This window comes from Heteronotia binoei, chromosome 4, assembly GCF_032191835.1.
Source record: "Heteronotia binoei isolate CCM8104 ecotype False Entrance Well chromosome 4, APGP_CSIRO_Hbin_v1, whole genome shotgun sequence".
NCBI lineage: Eukaryota > Metazoa > Chordata > Lepidosauria > Squamata > Gekkonidae > Heteronotia > Heteronotia binoei.
The window spans coordinates 134041172-134061653 of NC_083226.1; the positions used below are offsets into that span (position 1 = coordinate 134041172).

Sequence of the window (20482 nt, forward strand, 5' to 3'; positions counted from 1 at the left end):
GCATAAGAATCAATAGTGCAGCATTTGTACTTACATTAATTCATCTCCTTTGTGCCAAATTCCGCTTTAAATGCATCTGTCTGGGATCCAGAAGGCATTTGTGTCTAAGGGGATAGACAGAATAAAAAAAATAATTATTTAAACTGCGTTGGGGGAAGGTTAAAAAAAATCATATAACATATTCTTATTTGGGGTTAAAGTTCTATTACCATTTTATGGTGCAAAACTGGAAGCAAGGATAAAATAGTCTCAGGACACAGTATGCTGTCTGGTGCATGTGAGTGTGTGTTTTTAAAATAGACCTTTAAAAAGATGTGGATGGGGCTTCTGTTGCCTTTTTTAAGAAGTAGAAACAAAATTGAAATGTTACATTAGTGTAATATGTTCGTGCACATCCCTTGCTGCACTGGGAAAGAGCAACATAATCAAATTAATGCGAGACACAACCAGTATTCCTGCTAAAGTGCATTAGCATGTGCTAGTGCACAAGTTTTTAGCTGGGGATGCACAGATTTTTGCTTGATTGTAGGGCATTTTCTGGGTCCACCCAGCACTTGGCTGCTCCAGCCATGCTGTTGGATGCTCTGGACAAGTCACTCTCTGTTCCAACCTGTGTCCTAATACCAGGGTCACCTCCTCCATTGCCATTGTTGCTCTGGCCTTGGGGCGAGTTCCTGCAGGTGGCACATGAGCATGTACGTGCCAAGGAGGAGTAGGGTTGCCAAGTCCAATTCAAGAAATATCTGGGGACTTTGGGGGTGGAGCCAGGAGACATTGCGGTGGAGCCAAGAACAAGGCTGTGACAAGCATAATTGAACTCCAAGGGAGTTCTGCCCATCACATTTAAAAGGGCAGCACACCTTTTAAAATGTCTTCCTTCCATAGGAAATAATGAAGGATAGGGGCACCTTCTTTTGGGGCTCATAGAATTGGACCCCCCGGTCCAATCGTTTTGAAACTTGGGGGGTACTTTGGGGAGAAGCACTAGATACTATACTGAAAATTTGGTGCCTCTATCTCAAAAAACAGCTCCCCCAGAACCCCCGAAACCTCCAGATCAATTCCCCATTATACCCTATGAGACTCTATCTCCACATAGGGAATAATGAAGCACTCAGCAGATGTTTCCCTCCCCCCCCTTCCGCCATTTCTGGCGACTCTGAAGCGAGGGTGTGGCCTCTCTACTCATGAGTTGCTGCCAACTTCTTCCAAATAACACAGACACACCATCCCAAGAGGAAGCCTTTCAATCGGAGACTGAAGCCTCTGGAGGTGGAAAGGCACATGGTCCTCTGGGGGAGGGGTTCCCCCCCGTCGGCCAGCTGACTGGGGGTGGGAAGGAGCCTGGAAAAATGGAAGAACTCCCGCTGGGACCTGGGGATTGGCAAGCTTAAGGAGGAGGGTGGTTAGCAGGGAGAATGGAGGATTTTGTTCTAAGTATTTTTTTGTAAATGCTTTTTTCAAGATATTTGTCTCCAGTATCCTTTGCTGCCTCCAAAACAATGACAAATTTAACTCCTATTATGCCCATTTCCTGAAACTGGGTTCAAGGCACTGCACAACATATCAGTACAGAGTAAAAACATACAATAAATATGAATAAAATAATAAATGCATACAATATATTCAGATTTCACCACATTTGATGGCATCACATATCTGTCCCGCAAGCAACTGGGGTGGCTAGTGTTACATTATATACCACTGATGGGAAAGTTCTTAACCATGGGGTATGGAAATAAAAAGGTGGGGGGAAAGAAACCTGGAAGGCCACTAAACTTATTAGCCATCACTGTCCTCAACCATATGCCTGGTGGACAGCCCCAGTGCTAGGTGTTCTGCTGCTTAAGGCAGGCTCCTGCACTGCACCCCATCCCACAAACTCCTTTTGTGGAGCTCATTGCGTGCATGCGCAAAGCACACGCGGCACAGTGATGTCACTGGAAGTGACATCCTCATGCAGGGTGGCGAGTCAGGGACGAGAGAGTGACAGGCAGCGCACAAGAGTGCTGCTGCAGCGCCACTTTCCCCCTGCACTATGTTCTTCAGAGGCTTCCTTGGAAGTATCCGAAGAGCATAGTGCACTGTGCAGTGCTCCTCCTGCCTTAAAGTCAGGTTAGGAGGAGCACTCTGCAAGGGGGAGTAAGCACCCCAAGTAGGTGGGGTAGCACCCCAGACAGGCACCTACCCTGCCTACTCCCATGTGCCGGCCCTGCTGGTGGATCATCTCAGTCTTACAGGCCCTGTGGAACTGAGAAGTCCCCCATGGCCTGGATCTCACTAGGAAGAGTGTTCCACCAGGCTAGGGCCAGGTCTGAAAAAGCCTCAACCTGGTAGAGGACAGCCAGACCATTTTGGGACCAGAGACTACCAACAAGTTGGTACCAGTTGAGCATAAAGCTCTCTGAGGGGTATATAGGGAGAGGCAATCCTGCAGAGATGATGGTCTTAGACTATTTAGGGCTTTGAACGTGAGTACTAAAACCTTGAATTTGATTCAATATTCAATCTGGAGCCGGTGCAGCAGATGGAGCACAGGTTGTATATGCACCCTCAAGGTGGTACCCGTAAGGACTCACACAGCTGCATTCTAGATAAGTTGAAGTTTCTGGAGCAAGTTCAAGGGCAGCCCTTCATAGAGCGAGTTGCAGTAATCCAGTCTAGAGGTCACTGTTGCATGGATGACTGCGGCTACATCAGTGTGGAACAGTTAAGGAACCAGCTTCCAGTCTTGGTGAAGATGGAAAAATGCTGTCCTGGCCCTATTAGTGACCTGTGCCTCCAAAGTAAAGGGGGCATCAAGGGTCCCCCACCCCCACCCCCCAAAAAAACTCTTGACAGAGGAAGCTGGTGTCAGTTGTACCCCATCCAGAGTGGGAGCCTGAAATCCTGGTCCTGCCCCTCCCCCGGCCTGCCCACAGGACCTGACAAGAAGCTACTAAAAATATTTAAGAGTTTCGATTTTTTTTAAGTGCATGTAATATTTGGAAGTAAGTAATAAAGTTCCTTTCCTTTTTTGAAATGTGTGAATGTGTGCTAAATGGCTCTAAATATGGAGAATAAATGCTCCTTGAAAACCGGTTGGATCATAAATGTTTGAATAAAACTTCATTGGTCTCAAAGGTGCTGCAAGATTCAAACTTTGTTTTGCTCAGATCAGCACAGCTACCCAACTGATTCTATCATAAATGTCTGTGTGACATTCACTCCAGTTCCACTTAGAATGTGATTGCCTCACAGTATGCATGTTAGTGGAAAACCAATACTAGAGAACTTGAGCTGTGACCAAATGACTTTCAAAGAGATTAGCCAAACCTGCCATTTCTCTCTCTCTCTCTCAAGATAGATTCAAGTTGGTAGCAGTGTTCCCTCAAAGTTGTGTGTGTACTTAGTGTCTCAAATGTAGGCTTGCTCGCAAGTTTAATGCTAGTCGGTCTTTTTGCTCACAAAATCAAATTTTACCTCACAACATCCTGCAGCTTATTTTGTTTGTTTGTTTTGATTTGATTTTTAACCCACCCTTCCCAAAGAACAGGCTCAGGGCAGGTTAAATTGCACAAACCTCCGTCCTTTTATATACATACATATAAACAGGATTTTTTTTGATAGCCTTTTGCACTTTTTCAGACCTAAGATATCTTTTTGTATGTGGGACTATAGAATTGTATATTCTATTCACCCCATTATCCCTTTCCTAGTAATCAGTTTATACCCCATCACTGTATCTATAAAGTTATAACATTTTGCATAAGTGTCTACTTTGTACTTATTTCTGCCCTCTGTTTAAATGGTTAAGATCAGCATCCTCCACAGTGGATGCTGCCATAGCCTTTATTCTAATATGAATGTACACTTATCTAGTAAATGAAAGGATCATTGGTATTACCAATTATTGCAGCATTGCTTGGGGAAGTGGCATGCCCATAATTTCCATCTCAAAATTACATTTTGACCTTTGATAGGCTCACACATTGAGCTGCTTCACATTGATAAGAGACTATTTGTTCCTCATGATTAGTAGGGATGCACCCTGTAAAAAATATTGTTTTTATTCCATATCATAATTTAAGAAAGTGAAGGCATATTGGTTGTAAGAATTCTGGGAAATGATGTGTTGTGAAGACTCATCAGGTTTCATTTCCATTTTCATTAAAACTGTATGTTTGCCCATTGTTTTCAATGCATGAAAATGGCAGATTTATCTGAGATAATATTTTTCCACCAATGATATGAAAATATCAGGGAACTTCTCTTCTAGACGTTGCCCACCTTTCAAATGAGTTCAGTTTTACAGTCCCTTGAATAGGCATCTGCAGAGTGAGAGAGAATGCAGAAATGGCTGCTGGTTTCCTGAAACATGGGTTATTTTTTACCCAAGGGGAGTAATTTAGTAACCAGGGCTGGTTCACCCACGAGGCTAATTAGGCATTTGCCTAGGGCGCTGGGAGGGGGGCACCAAATTGGTCTCTCCCCTCCTCCTGGTACTCAAGACAAATGCCTAATTTCCCCCCTGCTGCCGCAGTTGCTGTTTGTCCAGTGGCTGGCAACGGGCAACCTTCCACACACACCCCAGCCCAAGGACACACTCAGAGGAGTACCATCATCCTCAGTTCTACCCGCTTCGATGCGGGCATCTCAGCATTCTCTCTTAAGAGAGACCCCGATGAGGCTTCACTCCCCCTCACTTCCAGTTCTGGAAAAGAAGGGAGTGAAGTCTCATTGGGCGCTCTCTTGAGAGAGAATGCTGGGATGCCCACGTCAAAGCAGGTAGGGCCAAAAATATCAGCACTCCTTTGAGTGCACTGGGAGGGGGGCGGCAGAACGCATCGCAGTATTGTGGAGCTAAGGAAGGGAACGGGAGGGGGCGGTGGGTGGTGGGGTGGCCTGGGGTGTGTGTGCACATGCTTAGGTCCCCAGGTGCTGAGGGGGGCGGGCAGTGAGTCTGCCTGAGGCGCCACACACTCTAGGGCCAGGCATGTTAGTAACTGCAAGTAAATGTAGTCTTTCCAGAATGTCTGTCTAATGGGGTGCCCACCTACCCTGCCAATTGTCATGTGGAGGAAATAGATTGTACCTGTCTAAATCTAAGCCATGAAAAATGCAGAATTGCCTCCAAATCACTAATTAATCTGCAAAAAGGTTGAAAACAGGTAACCAACTAAGGCAACAAAAAAAGGCAATAAACCAAGAAAAATAATGAAAAATAAGAAACACAAAAAGAAAGGCATAAAATCAAAGCAAAACAAATATTGAACCCTATAGAACACAAAACAACAAAAAAGATACCACCCCCAACCTCCACCCTCAGAGACCAAACACCCTCTCCCCTTTTAACCTTCTGCTTGAGGGAAAGGAGGGAGAAAAGGCTAGCTAGCTGTAATAGTAAATTAGTCAGACAGGTCTGTTAAGAAGGCTGTCCATACAGGATGTGACCAGCCAGAGTCTAGCATAATACAAGCAAGGCATCTCTCCCATGATGCAAGAAGCAGCAAGTACAGCACACAGCATGCACATACACACAGCGCACACTTGGCCCCAAATGGCCAACCTGTCATATGACTGCAGTTTTCCCTCCCTCCAAGAGAAGACTGTGTGATTGATTAGTCAAGGCAACTTGTCTGATTGGTCACTGTATCTGAGCTAAGATTGGCTGGAAGAAATACTGTTTCCTTAGCAACAAAAATAAAACAGTTTTTTAACTGATGAGACCAGGGACTGGTAGACTGTTGAGATGCTCTACAGCTGAACTCCATAAGATGAGTTCTTATGGTAAATTACAATGCATTTTAGGATATAATAAAAATGTTAAAATAAAAATGAACAGCAATAACATTTTAACAGTATATATCAATCAAATAGCAATAAAAGCAGCAGCATAGATGGAGATCAAGAATCCAACAAAAATAACAATCCATCATCAAAAGTTCATGGAAATAGAACATGTCTTTATCTGGCACCTGAAATTTTAAAAAGAAGTTGTCAAGTTCAGAGAGGGAATTCTCTAAATAAGACTCCACTACAGTAAAACTCCTGTCTCTGGTAGCCGCCCTTCTCAGTTTTAAAGATGAGGGCACACAAAGCAGGGCCACTGATGGAGATCTGGCAAAGATAATTTCTGTAGAACTTAAACTCAGGGATAATGATTAGGGGTGTGCATTCGGTTCGGCCGAATCGAAGAAACCTCCGAATAACCCCTGATTCGTAAGTATATGGTGCCGTATACTTCCGAATCCAATTGGAATCCATTATATGGGAGCCGTATATGGCTTTCCGTATACTTCCAAATCAATATTCAGAAATATATGAAACTCCATAGAAAAGGTGGGAAAGGAGCTTCTGCAGCCTCAGGGGAGCTGCTTGCCTTCTTTCCTGCCTTTGGAACCCTTTTCTTGCCTCTCCCATAGCCTCCCTGGGATCAGGGAGGGAGGGGGAGGGGGAGAGGAGCCCCAGCAGCCAATCCAAAGCATGCATTTGCAAAATGTATTGCAAATGCATGCTTTGCAGGGCTGTTGTGTAGCTGATGGCTGGGCTAATCCCCCAGCCATCAGCAACATTGTTGTTCTTTTGTTTACTTGGGTATCCAAGTAAACAGTGTTCTCTGGCCAATCACAGAGCAGTTGTATTTTTTGAAACTGCTCTGTGTAGGGCCAGATAAACTTTTTAAGGAATCTGCCTGGCTGGATTCCATTCCATTGCTGCTGTGTTGGTGTTGGTGTGCTGTGCTGGCCCTTGGCCTCAGCTGCTGCTGCTCTCTTTCAGCCTTGCCTGACCTGCCTGGAGAAGAGAAGACATCTAAGGTAAGACAGTCTTGGGGTTCTTGTTTTTATATTAGTTAGTAAAAGGACTTTTTAAGACTCAGAGTTCCCTTACTTATCCAGATTTGGGTGGGTGGGTACTGGGTAGCTTATTTGGGGTTAGGGTTAAGGGGTTCTGCTGGGGGTGGGAGCCTGGGATGGGAGGGTTGCCAATTTGCCTATAGCTTACTTTAGTGAGAGGACTTTTAAAAGTGCAGTGTCTTTTTACTTTTCCTGATTTGGGTGGCTTGGATTTCTTGGGGGAGGGTGAAGGTTTTTTTTGGGGGGAGGGGTTGGTAAAGTTCCTGTATTGTTAAAAGTCAAGTTTTTTACTGTTTTAAAAGGATTCTGTGTTTGATTGGTTGCTGCTGTGTTGTGCTGCTGTTGTTCCTTTTCTCTTCTGGTTCTGGTTCGTGGAGAGGGGGCTGTTTGGCCTAAGCTTCATTGTTAAAAGGGTCACTTTTTTAACAGTTGAGTTTGTTGGCCTTTTCTCAGTGATTTGGATCTGTTGCTGTTGGTTTTGCATCGTGCCCTGTTGTCCCTTTTCCTGGTTCTGGTTTTGTGGGGAGTGGGAGTTGTTGGCTGATTTGGCCTGAGGTTTTTTATTGTTGAAAAGGTCACTTTTTTAACAGTTGAGTTTCTTGGCCTTTTCTCAGTGATCTGTTTGGATCTGTTGTTGTTGGTTTTACATCCTGTCCTGTTGTCCCTTTTCCTGGTTCTGGTTTTGGAGGTGGGTGGGTTAAAAGTTACGTTTTTTCTGTCACATTTTGGGTTTTTTTAATTACCTCTGGTTGGTGTGGGGGTTGGTGTGTGGGCTGTGTGGGGTGGGTCACTTTCATGTTTTTATAGAGTTATTTTTGGAGTCTGAGAGTGCTTTCGGTTTGGCCGGAGTGTGATGAAGAAGAAGGCCCACCTTGGGTTCTTCATCGAGGCTGCTGTTGGAACGTCCCCAGCAGAGGTGCCATTAGGTGCTGGCACTGAGCAGGGGTCTGCTGCTCGGGAAGTCTCTCCTCCAGCTGATGTTGCTCAGCCTCAGCAGCTGGAGGAGGGGCAGCAAGAGCAGCCCTCCTTGGAGATGAGCTTTGGGGACAGTTTTCTGTCCAAAATGATCACCCCAAGGAGGGTGCAGAGTGTCATGCAGGAGTTGGAGGAGAAACTAGTTGAGGAGGACCAGCCCCCTTCTTCGGTTCCTTCGGGCACCAGCAGTCCTTCAGGGGATGACCAGGAGGGGAGACCGCATGGGGTGGAGGGGAAAGAAATGGAGACATATGAGGTGCCTCCATCTCTGCCCACTTCATCTCCATCTCCGCCCACTTCCCCCCGCTGTAAGCCAAAATGCCCTCAAAACGAAGTTGGGGAATTGTCAGGTGGACACCTGGCTTAATCAGGATCTTTTACCTGTGTATACAGGATTCCACGTTCAGAAATTAATGCTTAAAAATATTAGGGACCCTAATTAAGTAAAACAATTAAAATTTATTCCAGAAAATATAGGCTTACATACAAGATAAAATACTCATAAAATCATACAAACAGTCCTAAGAAAAATAGAGAGAGACACAACACATGGGTAGACAAACAGGGTGATAATTACCGATCATAGTCTTCAAGAAGGCTCCAATGGCGACGATAGAGGACGGGGGAAATGGACCCAAAACTAATCAGGAATTGGGGATAGCTCTAAACAGCGGAAATAGGGTACTGCTAGATGCACACGAGTGGAGTTGGGTCAGAGGTTAAATAGACTACCTTAGACCCTCAGGGGATGGGAGGTACAGGGAGGAGAAAAGGGAGGCTCTGCAGTGACCATAAGGGCTGGACTTCTGAAGTAGCCAATAGCAAGTTGATTGGTGGCACCTAATTGGGTACCCATAACTGTCCAATGAACAAGCTTGGGCCCGGGTTACCTGATTGGCTGTACAGGTAACCATGGGCCAAGGGGGAGGCTCCAGACTGACAGTTGGGGAGAAGAATGGGAGAAATTACTGGGTGGAGGGGTGCTTAAGATTATTATACTAATCTAAAAAGGTGACAATAGATGGCCAAATTACTACCTAGGTAACACCCGGTTTGCACAAAGGAACTTGGCTCTGGCTGAAGATGGTCTTCCTCTTCTTTAGTGTTCTTCTTGCCACCAGTCCTTGTCTTGAGTTCCGTTGGACAAAGGCTTAGGCGGTCTGGCAGGGTCCACGCCTGGATATGCTTGATGGCTCCATGGGTGGGTAACATCTGTTGTGTACATGTGCTTCCCGTTGTGCTGAAATGGAGTTTTAGCACTGCTGGAAGATAACTGGTATTAGCCTCCCAAAGTGGATTCTATGGTCAAGGCTGAAAACCACATGGCCTGGATAGTTCCTAATGGCGCACTTTTTTCCGCTCCAAGACAGAGATGGCATTCGCCCGAAGCGACTGGAAGCCATTCGTTCTCCTTGCTGGCGCTCTTCCAGAGACATGGGGTGCTGTTTTAGCATTGTGGCTGTTAGTACTCATAAGTCCATTCCCGTCTGGTAGGCAAACCCACATCCTTCTGGCAGATGTGTGAGAGCTCTGTCTCCAGGCACTCTGGCAACCAGATGGGTGACTACGATGTTCTGGAAATTAGGGGCATTTCCTTACACCACTCACTTCCCTCCTGCCACCCCGAGACACGGTGTGTCTGCCCCGAGCACCTCACAGGAGGTAGCTCCGGACAACCAAGCTGCTGGTCAGCTTGGGCATCTGTACACCCCCGAAGTCTAGAAGCATTTCTGACTTACGGAGGATCCACACTATGCACAGTGCCAGCTGTGCAGTGTCCAGGTCAGTTGTGGGCGGGACCCTGCCCACCTGACTCTGGGAGGAATGCGGAACTACCTGCGGAAGCACCACCAGGCAGTGCTTCTTAAGGGGGAGAAGCAGGCTGGTGCTGGGGTGCCCAAGTGGCCAGCACCACCCAGCCAGGAGGTCCGTCCCATCGCAACTACCTCCAGAGCTCTCCAGGAGAGTTCCCTGACAAGGCAGGAATACCAGCCATCTCTGCTTAAGATGTTTGGTGGGGGTGGCACCTGTGTGCAAAGAGAGGGAATCAGGTACGAAAGGAAGGTGATCGCCTGGAACCTTGCCAGGTCGGTCGCCCATGGGCTTCCATTTTCAATGGTTGAGAATCCTGGGGTGCTAGGGTTGCTCGAGTACCTGATGCCCTAATTAGCCGGACCATTGTGCCATCTGTTTTCAGGGTGACCAGATCTGTGGTGAAGGAGCATTTGCCCCGTGCTGCCGGGGGGACTGCTTATTTCACCTCAGATATCTGGAGTTCCCAACATGCGTTAGAGGGGTATCTCTCCCTGACTGCACATTGGTAGCAACCCAGTGAGCTGCAGGGTGGGGGTGGCAGTAGCGGCAGGAAGAGTCAAGGCCACCAGGCTGGCTATCACTGGGCCTTGCTGTATGCCGAAGCAGTCGACGAGCCGCACATGGCAGACACTCTTGGAGCTATTCTCTCAAGGCAGTTAGAGGACTGGGTAGGCAATGGGGATGTCGCTACGGGCTTTGTGGTGACTGGCGGTGGCTCCAACATCAAGGTAGCTGTCCAGCATCAGGGCCTAAAACGCCTTCCTTGCGTGGCCCACCTTCTCCACCTCATGGTTAAGGACGCATTGGGCCAGATGAAAAGCCAGAATCGTCGGTATCTAGCCCCGACCCATGAGTACTGACTTCTGCTCCAGAAGTGTCGGCACATCATGGGTCACTTCTCACGCAGCAATATGGACTCATATCTGCTGCGTGGGAAACAGACACTGACAGGCATGCCAGGGCATCGCCTGATCGGTGACATCAGCACACTCTGGAACTCCACCTGTGCCATGCTGCAGCGCATGGTGGAGCAGAGAGCAGCCCTGGATGCCTTTGTCTCTGAGATGCGGGTCTTTTAGGATGAGAACCATCTCACCCAAGAGGGTTGGGTGGTCATTTCTCAGACCATGGAGGTTCTTGGGCCCTTCAAGGCCCACACAGAAATGCTCTCATCTGACACGGCGAGCATCGCACTGGTCATCCCCATGGTCCACATGGCCCGTGAAGACCTGGCCTCATTTCTAGTGCCAGCTCAAGGCCGTGCTGACGTTCTTCCAGTGGTGCACACCCTGGTTGTTAGGCCGCAGGAAGGGCTTGAGACCCGCTTTCAGACTTTCACACAGGATAAGGTCTACATGATGGCGACCATGTTAGACCCGCGCCTTAAGGGCACGATCGTTGAGCGGGCCAACGAGCTTGATCACTGGTGAGACTAGCTCTCCCAGAAGGTCAAGAGTTGCAGAGTCAGGGCGGGCCCAGTGCTGGTAGCTGAGGAGGAGGGGGGTGGAAGCAGTTCATCTGCCACTTTCACTGCTGTTCATCCCCAGCCTCCATGGCTAGGCAGTGTTTCCCACCAGACTCACGCCAAGAAGAGTGCCGAGATGACATTCATCGGGCAGCTCGTTGGCCCCACTGGGAGCGGTAGGCCCCTGAGAGCAGAGACAGGTGCTGTGATGGTGAGGGACTATCTTTCAGAGCTCAACAAGTCACAGGAAACATCTCCTTTGGACTACTGTGTCGCGAAGGAGGGGGTCTGGCCAGCCCTCTCCTCCGTGGCCAAAGCATTCCTCTCACGCCCACTGACGAGCATGCAGAGCGAGTGCATCTTTTCGCATATGGGCGACATTGTCTGCCCACATTGCAATTGCCTGCAACCCAGGACAGTTGAGCAGTTGGTCTTCCTGAAGGTCAACTTGCCTCTGTTCAGCTCCCCGAACATAGACTTTGAGAGTGAATGAAGTGAGCACCTACTTGTGCCTGCATCCTCTCTTGGCCCGCACTTGGAAGGTGGTTGTAAAATGCTCTCCCACTAAACATAGACTAGAGTCCAAAGACAGCCCAAAAACTCACTCACAAATTGATTGGCAGTGCACCCCCTCACCCATCCCCAAACCAAAAGTGAATGCTGGTTTAAAATCTGCAAAGCAATCCAAATTTCCCCAGTCCCCATCCATACATGCCTAATAATACCGAAAAGGCCATTGCAGCCCCCAACTGTAACTGACAGCACCCACAGGCCCAGCCAGGATAATCCAGTTTTTTTTTTTTTCAGGGGCAGGAGGAAGAAAGCAGGAGGTGCCAGTGATGATGACAGGCAGCCGGCAGCCATACCAATGCTGAGGTCCCTCTAATGGGACAGTGATGTTGGTGTGTTGCTGAGCTGAGAGAGAAGGAATGGTTCCCTTCCTTTCACACAATCTGAGGCCCTCCCAGTGATCTTCCTCATTTGGGGTGCAATTCTGGCTCGCCTCCTCGTGGTGCACCCTGGGTAACGCAAAAGACCTTGGCCCAGCCAACCATCCATCACTCAAGGTAAATCTAAATGCTTCTTGCTTTGTGTCAGATACAGAAAGATGTGGAGCTAGGTGTGGTCCACCGCTTCTCTTGTTTGAAAGTTGTGCTGTTTGGGGCAGGGCTGAAGAGCTGGCATCTGTAGACTGCGTGTTCTGTGGCAGGGAAGCTGGCATCTGGGTGAGAGACCCAGAACCAGCATGCTTGTTGTGCTTGGCCAGCTCTCCCCACAATGTTTAGGGCAGGGCTAGAGAGCTGGCATCTGTAGATTGCATGTTCTGCGGCAGGGAAGCTGGCATCTGGGTGAGAGACCCAGAACCAGCATGCTTGTTGTGTTTGGCCAGCTCTCCCCGTGTTGTTTGGGGCAGGGCTGGAGAGCTGGCATCTGGGTTTGCTGCAGCCAGGTCTGCAGAGCAGACCTTGAGCAGATTGTGTTTTGTGTGGCAGTGGTGTTGGCAACTAGGTTTATATTGGTTCCAGGCCAGCAGGGTTCATAGAGTAGATAGATGGATGTAGTGCATTTGGGTCCTATAGAGATTCTCTGGTGTGAAGTTAGGTTTGGCTTTGGGTGCCCCAGGAATTGGACCCCCTGGTCCAATTTTTTTTTGACCTTGTGGGTTTTGTGTGGGACACTTTGGGGGGCTCTCCTCAAAACCCTCTGCTCCCCAGAGCCACTTTCCCCATGCCAATTACAGTGGGGGAAGTGGCTCTAATTGGTTTTTTCTCACCATTCGGAACAGTGTTCCTTTTGGGGTGCCCACAGATGGGTGCAGTCTTTTTGGGCCAGTGGGGTTGCATGTGGGAGAGTCCCCTGAAGCTGCCCTGCAGTTTTGGAGCCTCTCCCTCAAACTGCCCTCTGGTCAGAGCCACTTTCCCCACAGCAATTATAGTGGAGGAAGTGGCTAATTGGGCTTTCCCCAACATTGGTGGCAATGGGCCTTTTGGGGAGCCCAAAGACAGAGACCCCCTAGCCCAATCTTTTTGGGACTTGGGGGTTTTGTAGGGGAGAGTCCCCTGTGGGTTCCCTGCAGATTTGGAGGCTCTCCCTCAAACCCTCTGCCCCCAGTAGCCTCTAATTATGCCCTATGTTGCCATTGATTTCAATGGCCATAGGGTATAATGGTGGAATAGGGGCAGCCTCTTTGGGTGCCCCTGGAATGGGACCCTCTGGCCCAATCTTTTTGGGACTTGGGGGGTTTGTAGGGGAGAGTCCCCTGCAGGTCCTCTGCCAATTTGAGGGCTCTTCCTCAAACCCCCTCTCCTCCAGGCAGCTTCCAATATACCCTATGTTGCCATTGATTTCAATGGCCATAGGGTATAATGGGGCCGTATATTCGGAAATAGCCATACATCTACCGTATATATGGCTATTCCGAGTACTGGTATTCAGAAATATATGGTATTCTGAATATTTTGGCCCCATACATTTCCGAATCCAATTAATTCCGAATTTTTTTTTTGCACACCCCTAATAATGATCACATTAAATTTAATCATTCCACCATGTTTCCAAAATTGCTGACAAAATCTGTGTTCTTAATTGTTAATTTTTAATTATTCTAATAATTTTCATGGTTTTATTATTTTATCATATTTTGTAAGATGCTTCGAGCAGCTTCTCTGGATAGGCAGCATATATAGTTTACAGTCTTTATTTCTTTATTCTCAAAGTTATCACATCATGCTGAAGTCCTAATTTATAGATCACTGCAGAATAGTTTGAATCCGGTTTTCTTAGAGTCAGGCCTAGTACACAGGAATTTTCCAGCACAGATCACCATTGCCAGATTTCTCTGGCAACACGTCAGTGCTTTATGATGTAATGTCACTGAACACAGTCCTGGAAACGACACAAAAATATACCTATTCAGGTCAAAATAAACTTAAAGCCATGACAAAGAGAAATGGGAAAATTTTCTGGCTTACCCTGATGACATTCCATTTCAGCGACTTTGTCATTGGTCTTCCAATGGATATTAACAGATACTTAAATGGGAACTTCTGTACCCCTATGAAATAAGGTTTTGCATACAGTCTCCATTGTAGATCAGAAAAAGCAAATGCAGAATAGATACCAATGTGTTATCAGGTTGCAATTCCATCTGAATACAAAGTAACCAAGCTAGTTCCCATTGCTTTCACCTTGTTGGGTAACACCATCTTTGAGCCAGCATCAATACAAGGACTCCACATCTACTTTGACTTTGCAACCACTAGTATGCTAATGTAATTGAATGTGCTTCTAGCTATTAATAATATAGTCCTTGGGAATGTGTAGGAGGTGTGAAGATCGTCGAAGATACTTAAATTATAAGCTCCTATTTCTCTTGGAGGGAAGTGCCAGTCTTGTGAAAAATAGGTTTTCCAGACAAGGATAAGCATAAGGAAAGAATATTCATTCTTGATGTTGTGACCCGAGTATTACCTCGACACATTAAAAATGTAATAGGTAGAGCAAATCTATTGACTGCCAAAGAGAAATAGTTTCTAAAGGTATGCTGCAGACCAATAGGTCAGAAGGACAAGTAGCATACATATAATTGATTAGGATGTGTTGGGGTGAATTGTTAAACACAGTAATAGAAGTACACGTCTGCTGCAGCAATTAGCTTAAAACTTTTCATGCTTGGTTGTCGAGTTCTGCAAATAGATAAATAAAATGATTCCATTCAAAGAAAGCTATAAAAAGCACAAGCAATATTACAGGAGTGAGAATACCAAAGGGCAACAGCATGTTATCACCCACCTCCATCACTGGGGAAGAGAGCTGGCACAAGCAAATTTAGTGCCAGCTATTTATAATGCCTGTGAGTTTAACTCTTTTAAAATATGTCACCGTTTATCATTTCTAGGGAAAAGGAGTTCCACTCTCTGCTTCTGTATGTGGCATTCCATTTATAAATATATGTAGTAGGTGCTAAATATGTAGTAGGTGCTAAATGCTGACCATGCTGGCAAACTAGGATAGCACAAGCAAAGGAAGACAGGCTTCCTGCATTTTAAATAGCTGTGCTAAAAGCAGGAATTCCAGTGTGGGCAGGCAGCTCCTCTTACAAATGCATGACTAGTTGAACTGATGAAGGGATAGAAGCTCTGCTCTCATCCTTTGTTCCTGGCCATCATATATCACATAGACTTATCTGTCCTCAGTATTTTTTGGTTTTGTGGTGAATATAGAAATAAAAGCCTCTTGGAGTGCAGCTTCCACATCAGACCTGGAACTGACTCCATATGGTGGTGGTGGTCTCTTTCAGCAATTCTAGTTGCACACTTGCTTTTGTTTCTACATGATGTCATCTTCTATTTCTGTACAAATCATGAACAGCTCATTTTTTCCTGCTAAAACTCTACTTTTTAAAAACCAGACAAAAATGGATCATGACGATGGCATCATAACAGCAGGGGGAGGGAATGCAATTTGCATGTCGCATGAAAGGGGTTAACCAGTGTCCTTTTTGTAGAAAAAGCCCAGCAGGAACTCATTTTCATATTAGGCACACCCCCTGACATCACCAATGTTTAGCATAGGGCATTTTTGTAGGAAAAGCCCAGCAGAAGCTTATTTGCATATTAGACCACACCCCCTGATGCCAAGCCAGTCGGAACTGTGTTCCTGCTCAATAAAAAAGCCCTGGGGTTAACCCATGTGTAACAAGTGTTTTTAAAAGTTAGAGTTCATTGGCACCTTTAAGATCAACAAAGTTTTATTCAAGGTATGAGTTTTCGTGTGCACACACACTTCTTCAGATACAATGAAATGGAAGATAACTGGTCAAACTTATAGACAGTCTGAACAGCAAATTAGCATGTAATGTGATGAAGATATTTTTAAGATATGGGGAGACAAAATGGGAATAACAAGTTGAGTTTATAGGGTAAGCAGTTGTATGGATTTAATTAAGAAAGCACAACATTGAAGCAATAAATATGTCAAAATAGGAGATTAATGTGTAAGAGAATGCTTTCTAATTGTGGGAAGTTAACTGAAACCTCTTTCTAATTGTGGGAAGTTAACTGAAACGCTCCATCTATCTCTTCCCAAGCACGAAGGTAACAAACAGCATTTTTGTCATTTGTTGAGGTGGGGTGCAGTGTCATGTAGGGGACTATATTTCAGTTTTCATTGCATTACATTACAATCACTATATATTGTTCTAAATACTATACCAATATATTGTTCTTTAGAGGTGTTATGTCAGAAAAATCTATTCCCATATATTGTATTGCAATACAAACACTGTTCCAATATATTATTCAAAAAAAAGAAATGCATAAAAATACAGAGAATATTATAGCCCTTCTTGGTGAGATTGAGTTTAACATATGTAAGGAGATAAGAAACCAATATCCCTGTTAAGCCTGGAGTGTGTGTGTTTGTTCTGAGTGTTGTAATAACTTGTAATTCAGCAATTTCCCTTTCCATTCTGTTCCTGAAGTTTATTTGCAATTAAACAGCTACTTTGAGGTCACCCATTGAATATTCTGGGAGGTTAAAATGTTCTGCTACAGGTTTCTCAGTCTTGTGATTCCTGATACCAGATCTGTGCCCATTTATCCTTTGGCAAAGGGTTTGTAAGATTACTTTGTGCTGTGGAATCTCTGTGGTAAGTGCAAACCGAGTGATAATTGCACCAGTAACACAACCACAATGGACAAATCACTCTGGGTGGAATCAAACCTATAGTGAACTGATTCTAATGCCTTGACTTAGCTTCTTTTGTGTTTTCTACCTATTCTTTCACTGCATATGAAAACCTTAAATGAACCTGACTCAAGTGTAGTGGCTATTATAACTTTAGCGCATCTTTTCATGGAGGGACTCTCATCTAGTTGGAACAATATCCTTTAACAAAAGATGTTTTACAAAAAACTTATGGGATGCATTCAACCAGATTTTCTGTTGGTGGAAAAGGAATGTGGAAGAACTGCTAAATTCTTTGCAGACCCAAGCCAGAAAAATAAAGCATAAAGAGCAGTAGCAGGAACTGTTGAATAGCACATAGAAGCAGCCCTGCACTTGTTTGAGATAACTGAAGGGTTATCTTGTTCATGATTAATGTTTGTTACTTTGAAAACTATAACACCTGGAATGTTTTTTCTTTAAAAAGCAATTTCATATTTGTTTGCCAGGCTACAAGGGTGCTGTCATTTATTGAGCTGAACCACCCCCATCTCTCCAATTGCTAAAGTTAATTTAGAAGAGCCATCTTTTTAGCTAGGGTCCTGCTAGGTTGCACATACATTTAGATGAGTGTTTTGTGTACACATTCTTTATCATATTGACAGTGTAATCCTAAACAGAATTATACTCATTGACTGCAGTGGACTTGGAAGGATATAACTCTGCTTATGATGGCACTGTAAAAGACACGATGTCCAGAGCACTGTCCACTAGATGCCTGCAACCAGCAGTGCCAGTGCTCCTGAATGCAAATATTGCAAACAATGACTGGTCTTCATGCCAACCCAAGTTTCTGAATATTATCACCTATTCACAGTCAGAGGGTCATAAGCTTCTAACTGTGCCATGACAGCTATGAAAACAAAACAGCAATGTGTTGTGCTGCCCCAGAGACAGCTTATTTTGATCTTCTTTCCCCCACCCCCTATTTTCATAATTCATAGCATTGACACTGGAAACAAGCAGGCAGCTCCTCATGCCTGTGACCTTAAAGAGTTGAATGCAGGAAGCAGAGAAGGGCAGAGTCTTCCACCCATCCCCCAACATGGGAAGGCTGATTGATATTTAATTTTTAATGGGAAAAAATAATCAAGTACTGACCAGGGCTAGAGAATAAAATGTTCTGCAATTTCCAAACTGAGAACTAGGGATGGGCACAAACCAAAATTTGGCCTGAACTTGGACTGGTTCAAAGTTCACGAACTGATATTCAGGGAAGATGCCTTCCCCGAACATTTACCAGACTTGTGGCCAGTTCAGTTGTTTGGGGGCAGCCATTTAAACCTAACAGCTGACCAGCAAACTAAACCCTTCAGTTTTGCTATCCCCTTTGAAGCAGGGGGAAGTGAAACCTACATGTTAAATGGCCTTAAGCCATTAAACCCCTTGGTTTGAATCCCCTCTTCAAAGCAGGGGAAGCAAAACTGATGGATTAAATGGCTGGCAGCCATTTAATCCTTCCTGGGCATTCCGCCTTTTCTCCTGGCCCCAGCGAGCCATGGCTGGGAGAAAGGTAGAAGGGAAGTCCTTTCCAGGGCTGTCTCCACTCAAACTCACTGGACCAACTTGGTTTGGGTGGGGGCCTTTTGAGTCAGGTCAGTTCAGGGTTCAGTTTGGGAATTGCCCTGGACCACTTTTGAGAGGTTCATGCGCATACCTACCGAGAACCCCTCTCTATCTTTATTAAATACTATCTACTTCACTAAAGTAGAAGTTTTCATTTGACTACCCTTTTATGGTTTGATCAGGAATTGGAAACAATGATAGAGAGACCTAGTGTGACTTCAGTAAGGCACAACTCCTATCCAGCACTGTTTGTGCCATACAAGCAGAGTAACCAAACTGGATGACGCAATCCAAGCATTGTTTGCCATGTAGGATTTCCAGCTTCAGGCTGAGAAATTGGAGATATGGGGGAGATTGCAGCCCCAGGAAGACAGGGTTTGGAAAGGGGGTACAATGCCATAGAGTTTACTTTCCAAAGCAGCTATTTTCTGCAGGTGAACTGATCTGTCACCTGGAGATCACTTGTAATAGTGGAAGAAGTGAGGGGCTGGAGCTCAGTGACAGAGCATCTGTTTGGCATGCAGAATATCCCAGGTTCAATCCCTGGCATCTCCAATTACGAGTCGGCAGGAGGTGATGTGAAAGACCTCTGCCTGAAACCTTGGAGACCTGCTGGCAGTCTGGGTAGGCAGTACTGACTTTGATGGACTACGGGTCAATATAAGGCAGCTTCACTATAGTCACACTATTTCCGCTGTGACTACAGTATGTGTGAGATCTTTAGACACCACTGGGAGGTTGGCAACCTCGGTGGGGTAGGGCGGGATATAAATCGAATAAAGTAAGTATATGCCATTCCAGAAACAATGCACACACCTCAGTCCTTCTACTGTTTCTAGCCGTCTCTCTGTAGATATTCGCTGCATGAAATGGTACAAATCTGAAATATTACAAGGATTTCATTTCTAAGTAGGATTGGGCCAATCCACAGGGGCTATTTTTATGAACACTTTCCTCCACTACAGAAAGCACCCCTGTGGTATGGGGGGAGAGTGACAGGGTTGCAAACAGGAGTGGACATGTTCATGTTGTGGTTCCATCCCTAATTCAGAATGAAGGTACATCTTCATGCCTTCACTTTGAATTGGCTTCATGATGCCATGATGTCACCAAGCAGACTTGCCACATGGTAATGTCACAAAATAAACAAGCTGTAAAAAAGATGAGCAGCAGGAGTTTACCCCTAAATCATTTCTTTGACACCAGAAATATTGAGAACATTGCTTTCACTCTGTTTCTGGGGCTCACTTGTTCATTTTGTATTTTTTAAAATAATTATAAGCTACTTGTCTTCACTTCCAGTGAAATCAGGCACTCTGCAGTAACACAGCCAATTTTAAAAGACATCAGTTTTAAAACTTCAGCTGGCAACCTAACAGATAAGAACAATCAAGTCAATTGGTTAATTTAAATTAAAACAGGTTTGATTTACACATCTTGCATAATATAGAAAGGGGTGGTATAGTCTCAACTTCAGTTAGCAGCCATAACTCTGAGGCTATCACTGAATAAGCCCTTGAACAGACTGCCAGTTCATGCCAGTCTAGGCACTTGCTCAGTTTCCAGTGTGACTACCGTTCACCCCCTGACACACACAAACACACCTAGTACGTTCTACAAAAACTCAAAATTCTGGGGCACAATTACTGTGTGTACATATTTACCATCTGGGTACTATGCTGAATACTACCAGCCTATAGATGGTTTATGACTTGTTGCCAATGATGTGGATCATGGTTTCTGTTAATTCTGTAATAATGATATTATCTAATCTGGATGTGGTTTGTTTAATGTTTCTGTAAGTTTTTTAATATTGTAAGCTGCCCAGAGCCCACTTGCGGGATTGGGTGGGATATAAACTGGAAAATTAAATTAAATTAAATTATTTGATACACTGAATGCATTCCACAGTAGTAGAAGAGGGCTCTTATTTGTGAGTAACAGGCCTGGTGGAATATGGGGGTGAAGGTGAACTGTTAGAGACCAAATTGGTCTACAACATCTCAAAAGGGCAGGTTTGACCACTACAGTACAACCACATTATTCTGCAATTTACTGCTAATATACATCCATGTACTACAGAGGAGGCAGAGCTATA

At 45.3% G+C, this 20482-nt stretch overlaps 1 protein-coding gene across 2 annotated transcripts in view; it reads right to left on the reverse strand.

Annotated features, from left to right (window-relative positions):
* LOC132569581 (zinc finger protein 366-like) overlaps positions 1–20482 on the reverse strand; it is a 42116-nt gene that overhangs the window by 16395 nt on the left and 5239 nt on the right. For both annotated transcript variants that reach the window (XM_060235798.1, XM_060235797.1), the window contains exon 2: positions 35–104. Coding sequence is in view for 1 of the 2 variants with exons in the window: in XM_060235797.1 (XP_060091780.1) it covers positions 35–36 (2 nt within the window). In the remaining variant the exon portion in view is untranslated. The remainder of the gene's footprint in view (positions 1–34; positions 105–20482) is intronic.